Here is an 11,685-nt window from a genome sequence, read left to right as displayed (position 1 = left end):
TCCCCCCCAGAGCTCGTGTCTCTAGCTGCATATGAATCAGAAGATGGCCTAGTCGGCCATCAGTGGAAAGAGAGGCCCATTGGTCGTGCAAACTTTATATGCCTCAGTACAGGAGAACGCCAGGGCCAAGAAGTGGGAGTGGGTGGGGGACTTTTGGGATAGCATTGGAAATATAAATGAAATAAATACCACCCCCTCCAAAAAAAAATAAAAGATTTACACTATTGGTCACCTTCTCAACATTCTCCTCAAGGGACTGATTGAGAGTTGACACCACTTGTTTTTGCATCAATCTGTGCCTTGGTGTCTCACTTGAGGCATCTTGAAGTAAGTACCACTGACTGAGAGTCAGGGGATCTTACATTTGGGAGCTCATCCTGGGATTTGAGGAGACCTCCCCCCGCCCCCAACCGATTGACCTCTGACTAGGCAGATTGGAAGAAAAAAGACTGAGCTCTGCAATGGCAACAGGCGCCTAAATAACCCAGAGGTTCCATATGAGTACCAAGTTGGAGATGAGCTATATGTTAAGAGACATTGTGCTGAAAACTTGGAAGCAAAGTGGAACGGGCCATTCCTGGTGTTGTTGACCAACCCGACTTCCATTAAAGTGGATGGAGTAACTGCCTGGGTTCACATGCCAACTGGACAGCAGCCAGACACCTGAGCAACTCCTCTTCTGCAAGGCCAGAGAAACCATGAGATGGCTATGGTGTATCTTCCTTCCAATGCTGAGCCTCAGCAACCCCTACAACCCTACCAAAGTGACTTGGCAACTACTCTCAGTCACTGGGGATGTAGCTTGGTCCACTACAGAGGAACATCTGCCTTATACCTGGTGGCTGGACCTTGTCTTTGACCTCTGTAAGTTAGCGGTGGGCCTTGACTCCTGGGACCCTAGATACACAGGGGGAGGGATTACCTTAATGTGGGGGACGAGGAACTTGTGAATCTAAATTGTATACTAGAAGTGGCCTTGGAGGGTGGGACTTAGGGTGTGGACACCCGAAGTTTAGGAGTGTCCTACAAGAAACCCCCATATATGTGTGCCCCTGAGATGGGAGAAGCCAGCAGCAGGCCCATCAGTGTTGGGGGGACAACCATTTCTTCTATGCTACCTGGGGGTGTGAAACATCAGGAAGCACATACTGGAAACCATTCCAGGGGTGGTTAAAGGTTCACTGGCCCAGGTGAGAGAAGGGCTAGCCAAGCAGAAGAGAGAAAGAACAGAGTCAGGGCTGGTTTGAGTCTTGGTTTAACTCCTCCCCTTGGTTAACCACCCTCATATCCACCTTGTTAGGACCCCTAATTGTTCTCCTGCTGTTGTTGAGCTTTAGACCCTGCATATTGAACAAGCTTAGAGCCTTCATAAAAGAGAGAATGGGAGCAGTGCAGCTGATGGTCCTGCCCCAGCAATATGAGACCCTGAGAACAGGGCCTGAAGAATATGAGTTAGTTACCCAAGACCACTGAGCGTAGCTCCAGGATTGGAACTTGTACAAGAAAAAAGGGGGAATGAGGGACCCTAAAGGCTTTTTCCAGTCCCACACCCTCCTTACAGCTTCCCCCTTCTGCTTGGTGTCAAGGCTAGGCCAAGTCCATTCTCCACTCACAGGAACATTCCTGAGTAAAAAATTCCCAGAATGTATTGACTGACAGTCACCTGATCCTCTGGAAAGTCCCAGGTAGAGTTCAAATGCATGTCTTGCTTGCTAGGCAATAGATTTAAAGGTCAATATGCTTAGCCAATAAGTTTGAACTGTAACCTTGCTGATGTAACCTGTATGCCTAAAAAGTATAAAAACTTGTAATAGACATTCGGAGTCGCCTTCTCGTCACTTGACTTGAGGGACTGATTGAGGGTTGATCCCGATGCACTGGAAAATAAGCCTCTTGCTTTTGCATGAGAGGGTGAGATTCACACCATCAGTTCAATTTACTTTTATGTAATCAAAAGGCAGCCTCATAATAAAAAGCAAAGACTGATAGGACTACAATGAGAGAAGAGAGCGTGGAATTTAGCATAGCTCTATCAAGAAGGGAGGAAGAAAACCTGAGGACAGAACATCTGAATGAGGACTGCTTAAACGCCAGTCCCACATTGCTGGGCGTGGTGGCGCATGCCTTTAATGCCAGCATTCGGCAGGCAGATTTCTGAGTTTGAGGCCAGCCTGGTCTACAAAGTGAGTTTTAGGACAGCCAGGGCTACACAGAGAAACCCTGTCTCAAAAAACAAACAAACAAAAAACCAAACAAATAAAAAAACCCAAACAAACAAAATGTCTTCTGTGATGCTCCTAAGTCCTACATTACAAAATGTCCTCTGATGTTCCTTTAAGGTGTTGCGTTGAAGCCCAGGCCTCACATGTCAGGCAAGTGTTCTCTCACTGAGCTACACCCCAGCTCAAAACATCTGTCCTCTCTTCTAAGGCATTGTTTGCTATGCTTGAGCCACCAGGCAAGGCAGAATCCATGCCCAGTGACTGAAATGACACAAAATACTCTTTAGGTAAGATCAGACAAACTTCTCTCTCTATTTGTAAGAGCTTTTACAAAGGAACTATAGGCTGGAGAGAGATGGATCAGTGGGTAAGAGCTCTGGCTTCCCATCCAGAGGACCTGGGTTCCATTCCCAGCACCCATGTGGTATCTCACAACCACATTTAACTCCAGTTCTAGGGGATCCACAGACTTCCACAGGCATTGCATGCACATGGAACACAGACATAAAAGGAGGCAAAACAACCATACACATAAAGTAAAACTAAACAAATCTTTAAAAGAGAAAAAGAAGTCTTAGGATACCCAAGATATAAGATACAATTTGCTAAATGTATGAAACTCAAGAAGAATGAAGACCAAAGTGTGGATACTTTGCCCCTTCTTAGAAATGGGAACAAAACACCCATGGAAGGAGTTACAGAGACAAAATTTGGAGCTGTGATGAAAGGATGGACCATCTAGTGATTGCCATATCCAGGGATCCATCCCATAATCAGCTTCCAAACGCTGACACCGTTGCATATGCCAGCAAGATTTTGCTGAAAGGACCCTGATATAGCTGTCTCTTGTGAGACTATGCCGGGGCCTAGCAAACACAGAAGTGGATGCTCACANTCAGCTATTGGATGGATCACAGGGNCCCCAATGGAGGAGCTAGAGAAAGTACCCAAGGAGCTAAAGGGAACTGCAACCCTATAGGTGGAACAACAATATGAACTAACCAGTACCCCGGAGTTCTTGTCTCTAGCTGCATATGTATCAAAAGATGGCCTAGTCAGCCATCACTGGAAAGAGAGGCCCATTGGACGTGCAAACTTTATATGCCCCAGTACAGGGGAACACCAGGGCCAAAAAGGGGGAGTGGGGTGTGGGTATGGGGGACTTTTGGGATAGCATTGGAAATGTAAACAAGGAAAATACCTAATAAAAAATAAAAAAAAGAGAAGGAAGTGGCAGTTCTATCAAGATGGCTCAGGCGGTGAAGGCACTGTCTCCAAGTCATTTGTCTCTGGGACCCACATGTTAGCAGGAGGGAACTGACTCCTGTAAGCTGTACTCTGATCTTGACAAGCATGCCATGGCATTCCACCATCCCCTCCAACAATTAAGTGGATGCAAAATAAAAATAAACAGATAAACATGTCCCTGGTAGATATCATATAATTGGAACATCTTTTAAATCGAACCCTATGGATCTTGCTATACTTGAATTTAATATTATTGATAAGCTAGCTGTATGTCTGCTGTTTCATCTTCTGGTTTTTATACGTCTTATACTTTCCCCCTCTATTGCTCCTTACTATTTTCTTTGTATTGGTGAAAATTTTCTAAAGAACATTTTAGTTTTTAAATATTTTCTTAGGTTATTTCATCAGTAGATATTTATGAGGTTACCATGCATTTCTTTTTTGTTGTTGAGTTTTAGTTACTTATTTCTTTAACTCACAATGTAACTGTGGGTGACACTGAGCTCTGACCCTCTTGCCTCCACATCTCAAGGGCTAGGATCATAGGCATGCAGTGTACAATGCCTCAGTCCGTACATGTCTCCACTTAAAAAACTCAGCTTTCAGGCTGAGGAGATAGATGGCTCACTTGGTAAAATGCTTGCCTTGAATTCCTGGGCATTTACGTTCACTCCACAGCATTCATACAAAAAGCTGGGCATGGTGGTACATGCTTATCCCAGAGCGAGGGAGGTGGAGACAGACCAATTCCCAGGCTCACTTGTTTGCAAACCTGGCCTACTCAGCAAGTCCCAGATAGTAAGACTTAAGAAAAGAACAACGCCTAAGGTTGTCTTCTGGCCTCCACATGCCTGGACCTGTGTACCTGTATGCATGTAGACAAACACACATCCACATACACACATCCACTCAAAACTCAAAGCAAATCTTCAAACACGGCTTCAGATATATAGTATCTTAATTCAAGATAGAGAGATGCCCTGATCAGCTCTAATTTATTCCCATTCTTTTTGGGATTTTTGTAACATATTTATGAAATAGTTTTTATAACTATGATTTTATAGAGTTGCATATTTTGTAATGATGCTTAGAGACAGAAACATAAGTGTTGACCTTTTTTTGTTGCATCAGTCTTTTTGGTTAACATTGTCTGTGAATGGAGTGTTATCAATGGGTATCACTTCCGCAGCTCAAAACAGTTTTCTTCCATACCAGCAGTAGGAAAAACGTGTGTGTGTGTATCTGTATTGTAGTGCACAATATGAGTATATGCATATATATACATATATATATATATATATATATGTTAAATTGATTCTCAAATCAGTTAAGAGAAGACAAAAGAAGAAGCACATTTATATTATTCTGCTACTACATAATTACATCTTCTGGTGCCAAGTGAACTTGCGTATGTGTGAGTGTGTATGTGTATATTATACAGGATCACTTGCCTTCAGCATAAATAACTTCATTATTACTTGTAAGGCAACTCAGCCAGCCAGAGATTCTCACAAATTTTGTTTATTTGAGAATATTCTGTTTCTATGTATTCCCCACTCCATATCTCTTTGAAACAGGCAATCACAAAGCATTTTTGGCTGGCTTGGCACCTGCTATGCAAACCAGGCTGACCTCAAACTCACAACATTCTTCTGCCTATTCTTCTCAAGCGGGGAGTAAAGGCGTACACCACCATGCCCAGTCTCTCTTTCCAATTTAACAACAGCTTTGCTACATGTGGCATTTTGGTTGGGAATTATTTTTTTTTGAACCCATTGAATAGACTTTTTGTGGCTTTGTGGCCTCTCTTCTCTGATTTCTAGTCATGTCATATTACATACTGAGTTTATCTTTTCTTTAAGATATTTAGTAATTACCTCTTTCCTACAGAGTTGGCATGGATCTCTGCAGAAGTCACAGCTCTTGGGGCTGGTATTCTCACTACCTTGAATGAATCACCTGCGGTTTTCCCCATGCTCACTGCCCTTTCTTACCCTGGTGCTTTCTCATCAATTGCTCTGTCTGCCTGGAGGCCACGTGTCCCCACCCACTCCTCCTGCCCCTACCCACTCCTGCTCCCATTCAAACCTGCCCCTACCCACTTCTGCCTGGGAAACTCCCACGCGGCTCTGGAAGGGGTGCAGTCCTCACTTCCCCTGGGCACCTTTTTCTGCCGCCTTTGCTAGACTGCCTGTTTCCTCCTTGATCTGGCTTCCTGAAAGTCATGCCACCTCTGACAGCGGTGCTCTTGCATTTGAACTTCTGTTAATCATTTATCTATAGATCTACTAGGGCTATCGGATGGTTTCTGGTTACATATTAGGTGACAGGTATCCCATATTCTTCTCCGCCCCCCTTTCTTTTTCAATTTGGTAACTGTGAAGTTAAGTACAGTTTCTGCCTCCATTTTATAAATAAAGAAATGGAGAGCTAGCCTGCTTATTGCTGGTCAACCTGCTGTAAATGCCATGGCTCCCTTACTCCTGCTCACATCTCTCATTTGTCTTGTGCTTTACACTGGGGTTTGAACTCGGGTTCAGACTTGATAGGGGAGCACCACTTCTGAGCTATGTCCTCAGTCCTGCTGTGCACACTCTCCACTGGAAACTCTGTGGCTTCTTTTGAGCATCAAGATTCCAGGAGAAAGCCTGGAATGTACTCATACCCAATAGCTAGGTTTAATAAAGTGATTTGGCAATAGGTTTTGTTTTATTTTTAAGGCATTCACAAGTAACATTAATTTTACTTTACTATTCTTACTTTTGCTACTTATTATTTTTTTCTGTCCTAACTTACCATAAAAATCTTTAAATGAGAATATCTTCCAGTAGAACAGGCATACAGAAAGGAGAACGTGGAAGATGTGTCCTTTTTAGCAGTGATGCTTCAGCCTACCGTACAGACAGCCTGTGTTCTCATTGCCAGTGTGAAGGGAAAGGGGGAGGGATGTGTGGATATGCAAATCACTCCACATACATTCAGAAACCATCCATCATAATGAAAGCACTCCCACCACATGAAAACCCCTTGTTCCTGTTGCCAGTGGTAGATGAACGAGAGCACTCAATGGGAGAAATTAGACAATGGAAGAAAAAAAGAAATGTTGTAAGGAACTCTCTACATCTAGATCACTAAAGGTTTTTCCATGGTCTCATGGAATGGCTCAGCAGATAGAAGAACCTGTAGTCAACCCTAGCAACTTGAGTTAAACCCCAAGACTCCCATGGTGGAAGGAGGGAAGCAAGTCTGGCAAGTGTCTTCTGACCTCCACACGGTGCCATGACATGTGTGCCCTCCCAATATCAAATTAAAAAATCAGTAAACAAGCCAAAACTCAATAAAGAAGCAACATATAAAGAAAGACTTCCGTAATAGACAGTCACAGAGATCCAGCCCGAAAGACTTGATGCTGTGTCTATCCAGAACCAGAGAGATCATTAAATCAGAGAAGCTCTCCTTCCCTAACCTTCAGTTCAGAAAGAATTTGGGACCTCTGCTCTCACCAGACCTCCACTCAGACATACTTTCCCAAGCATTGTGGTGGGTGATAGACTAGAGGGAAGAGAGACTGTAAGACTGCAGGCAAGCCCTCTGAAGAGATCACTGGAACACTGAGAAACGTCACCAATCCTCAGCTGTACTTCCTCACCCTGCCCCATGCTCATACAGGTGTCTATCCATCTGAGTCACTGAAAATTCACCATAGAGACCAGGTTACTCACCCATCGGGGCTCTCTATGGCTCTCAGAAGGGTCAACATTCATTTGGATTTTCATATCATAATAATAAATGTTATATATTCACGAAATATATATGCTTTAAATGAGTTACTTTCTTTTGTTCAGATTGAGAGTGAAAATATTGAGAGTGGGAGAAGATATGAAAGATTTTTTAATCTGAATTTCTTTTTCAAATGGTTATTTAAGAGAGATAACATAAAACGATGCAAATGATGCCAGGTGAAGAGGCACATAGCTTTAATCTGAGCACTTTGGAGGCAGAGGCAGACAGATCTCTAAGTTGGAAACCAGCCTGGTCTACAAGCCTGTTCCAGGACAGCTAGGACAATGCAGAGAAACCCTGTCTCGAAAAGCCAAAATAGGGGTGAGAAGGAGAGAGGTGGGGGAGGGAGAAGGAGAAGAAAGAGAAAGAGAGAGAAGAAGAAAAAGAAGAAAAAGAAGAAGAAGAAGAAGAAGAAGAAGAAGAAGAAGAAGAAGAAGAAGAAGAAGAAGGAGGAGGAGGAGGAGGAGGAGGAGGAGGGAAAGAGGGAGAGAGGGAGGAAAAGGAGAAGAAGAAGAAGAAGAAGAAGAGGAGGAGGAGGAGGAGGAGAAAGAGAGAGAAGAAGAAGAAAAAGAAGAAAAGAGAGAAAGAGAGAGAAGAAGAAGAAAAAGAAGAAAGAGAGAGAAGAGGGAGAAAGAGAAAGAGAAGAAGGAGGAGGAGGAGAGGGAGGGAGAGAAGGAGAGAGGGAGAGAGGGAGAGAGAAGAAGGAGAAGGAGAAGAAGAAGAAGAAGAAAAAGAGAGAGAAAGAGAGAGAAGAAGAAAAAGAAGAAGAAAGAGAGAAGAGGGAAAAAGAGAAAGAGAGAGAAGAAGAAAAAGAAGAAGAAGGAGGAGGAGGAGAGAGAGCGAGGGAGGGAGGGAGAGAGGGAGGGAGGGAGAGAGAGAGAGAGAGAGAGAGAGGAGAGATTGCAAACATAAACTGAAATGAGAGCAGGTGCCCTTGCCTCTCTAATTTCCAGAGCTCTGCCATTCATATGAGGTATTTGTTACAGCCACTGTCTTAGAACCTGTTTTACTTCTTGTTTGACATTTGTGAAAATGAGCTACAGCAAGGAGAGAATGGAAGTGGGGATGCAGAGGCTGAGGTAGTCTTTGAGGGCACTTGGCAGAGATAAGTTCTCAGTACCAGTCAAAAGACAGAACCTTATCAGGTAGCTGCAGTGTGGCCCTATGTGCAGTGACTGGATGCCAGGTCAGACCTTATATTGATCTGCTCATTATGGACTCCTGAAGGACAGCCATGGGGTTTGTCTAATTTGGGTAGAACGATTGCTTTGTAAGGCTTTTCTTTTAAGCAGAACTCTCCTTCAAAGTCAGTCACATTTGAGATCACCTCTATCTTTACCCCAAATTACAAATATTTCTAAGTTCCATTTTATGTAATGGTGTAGTCTGTTCCCACTCAGGTATTTCTATAAGATAGTGATGAACCCCAAGACACCATCTCCATTCCTTCAGGCCACTGGGCCAAGTCAATGAGTTCACTGAACTCTTAAGATGTTGGTCCTAAAGACAATCAGCTGACTGACTGTAGAGTTCTGTATCTTAAAGACCACCCAGTGGTCAAGAAGTCAGCAGGCTTATTGTTAAGTCGCTTGTCTTAGTTTTTACGAAAGATTTTTTTCTTTTTCATCAAATACATGCAAAGCATAAAAGGAGTGAAGCCCGCACCTGTAGTATTCCTCTCCCACAAAGAAAAGGGTCTTCTGAGGCTCCTTGAGGTAGACAGCAGCATCTATTCGTTGCACATGCCTTGGGAACCCGAAGTCATAAATTGTCCGTGGAGGACCTTGCATATGGAATCCTCGAGTGACCCAGTAGTGAGGACCTGGAAACAAAGGTCAGAGTCTACAATGGTTCTGTAACACTAATACATTCCACTCTTGAAGATCTCTTTTATGGGTAGTGAATGGGGCTAGTTCCTGTAGATTTAAGTATCTAGTTACTCAATTCCAATAGTAATAGACTTCAAACTTCCCTGAGGCAAGTCTACATTTATATCTTAGGGAAGCAGTAATAGTGATGCAATTGTGTCTTCTTACTCTTATGTCCTTATTTTTTCAATACATCTTTTGTTAATTACCTCCTCTCACTTCATGTATGCATAAGGAGCAGGGGACAAGTAACAGCTAATGATGATGCTTTTCCCTTAAGTTGACAACAGTTTACCCTTTTGCCCAGAAAAATAGCAAAACCTCATAGCTGTGCTTTTTGGGTAGCTTTTGTGGCTATCTATTGCTGAGACATATGTTCAAGAGTGGTGCCATTCTAATCACTTCGCAGATGAGAAATGGAGTCTCAAGGCAGTTGGGAAATGTCTTAGAGTCAGTCATAATGAAGGTCTGAAGTCAGACACTGCATTCCTGAGGGGCCGTCTTTGGAAATCACAGGAGGCTGTGCCTGGACAGCTGCTCTAAGCATGACTCTGTAGCAGCATATCAGTTAACATGAAAGGCTCTCACTGGAGTGTGCCATGCTGTTCTACAAGAGAGGCCAGGAACTGGTTTTAAGCTCCCCATCCCCGGCCATGTAGCATGGTGCCCACTAAACTCTAAGGCTGGTCCTGGGGACAGTTGATAGGCACTGTCATTTCTTCCATGGCTACAACAGTCCTGAGCAACACTTAGTGTCCATACGAGATCTGTAGGTACCTTTGAAGAAGAAAGCAATGCCTCGTTCAGCCACTTCGTAAGCCGCGTCCACATTGGACATGAGCTGGGGAAAGGAGCTGGTGATGGTGCTGGGCCGAATCCCTGTTGGCAAGTGCACCTGCCTTCTCCAGAAAATCCTATTGGGTGGGCCAAAAGGAGCCAACAACAAGGATTGGTTGAGTTCTTACATTTCAGAAATTAAAATAATACTATAAGCCATGTGGCAGAGAACATTATGAAACCCCCGGTACCATTTGCCATGTTTATAAAGTGACTTATTATGATGATGATGATGATGGTGATGATGATGACAGGGTCTCATGAATCTCAGATTGTCTTCAAACTCATTGAGGATGACTTTAAACTTCTGGTGCTTGGCTTTCCACTCCTGTGTGATGGGTTTCAGGGGTGAGCTGTTATGACTGGTTTTTAGTTTTTAACCTTATAAAAAGTTTCTTATTATTATTCATTGTATCCCACCTCTGAGACTTCACTCAATTCTTTATTATTTACTCCAATATTCAAAACATAGATGGGTAGAGTAGTGAGATATCCATTAAACATACATGCTTGGGTCCTAAAGATCACTACATGCAAATTTCTTTTTCCTATACTACTCTGGTTGTTTCCAAAATTAAAATCACAAAAAGAAATTGAAAAATGACCAAATTTCCAAGCAAAAATTAAAGTCTACTTGTCATCTAAAAATCATAGAAGATTACTGGAGATTCTCACAGGTATTATAATCTTAATTTTCACATTGTGGCAGTCTTGATTTAAATTATTGCAGATACTGTGAGGACTAAATTGAAGCAAAGTACTCATTCTAATCCAAAATTTGTGCCACTGGGGCATAAAATTTAATGCTGTCTGGTGACAATGTTGATTGTCATAGCTAAGGCTGGGAAGTACCCTCAGAATTAGGAGTAGCCAATGTAGCCAACTTAGCAAGGCTTACAAGATTATTTAGCCCCAAGATAGGAAGCATGGTTTTAAATACATACATTACAATATTCATATCCATGCAGTGTTATACTCTATATAGCTCTTTCTATTCTTGAAAATTTTTCACAAACTAGTGGGAGAAGAAAACTTATGTTTGATAGATAATAAAACAATAGGACACAATTTCAGCAGATTAAAGCAAAAGATGAATTAGAATTAAACAAAGAACTCAAAATGTAATCACCCTGAACTGAGACTTGTTGGCAAAGGATAGGCCAGGACACACAGGAACTATGTAATGAAGCAGATGGGTACCAGCAGTCCATATCTAACCTCTGATAAGGAAAGAAAACAGCAGAACTTCATAGGACCGACTAGCTGATAAGATATTCATTGACACTGTCTGTCTTTGTGTGCCTGGTAGCTAGCTCATGCAGCACATAATCAAGACTCAATAAACATTTGTTGGCTAATGCCGAAGGGTTGAACAGAATATATTTGATCAATAAATTTCATAGGTTATAAGATTTCCATTTTCTATTACTAGAACTCTAACTAATTCATTCAAATTGATATTACCTTACTGACAGCCTCCTCCTAGGTCTTTGCTCTGTGTTTGTTCTGGGACCTGGGGGTAGAGGGTAGTCAGGATCATGCCTTACCCATTTTTTTTAAACTTGGGGCTTAGCATAGTGCCTGCTACCTCTGATCCATGTTGTAAAACTGTTCTTCTATTTCTTCTTCTATTTCTTCTTCTTCTTCTTCTTCTTCTTCTTCTTCTTCTTCTTCTTCTTCTTCTTCTTCTTCTTCTTCTTCTTCTTCTTCTTCTTCTTCCTCCCCCT

General features: G+C 42.6%; 1 protein-coding gene across 1 annotated transcript in view; it reads right to left on the bottom strand.

Moving 5' to 3' along the window:
- Window positions 1-11,685, bottom strand: part of Mmp20 (matrix metallopeptidase 20) — a 48,828-nt gene that overhangs the window by 13,413 nt on the left and 23,730 nt on the right. Inside the window, exons 7-8 of the mRNA XM_021172909.1 lie at window positions 9,899-10,035; window positions 8,919-9,075 (exon numbers count right to left, since the gene is read on the bottom strand). Coding sequence (XP_021028568.1) covers window positions 8,919-9,075; window positions 9,899-10,035 — 294 coding nt within the window. The remainder of the gene's footprint in view (window positions 1-8,918; window positions 9,076-9,898; window positions 10,036-11,685) is intronic.

This window comes from Mus caroli, chromosome 9, assembly GCF_900094665.2.
Source record: "Mus caroli chromosome 9, CAROLI_EIJ_v1.1, whole genome shotgun sequence".
Lineage (NCBI taxonomy): Eukaryota > Metazoa > Chordata > Mammalia > Rodentia > Muridae > Mus > Mus caroli.
The sequence above is the reverse complement of the archived record's forward strand: the minus strand, read 5'-3'. Positions and strand labels throughout refer to the sequence as shown.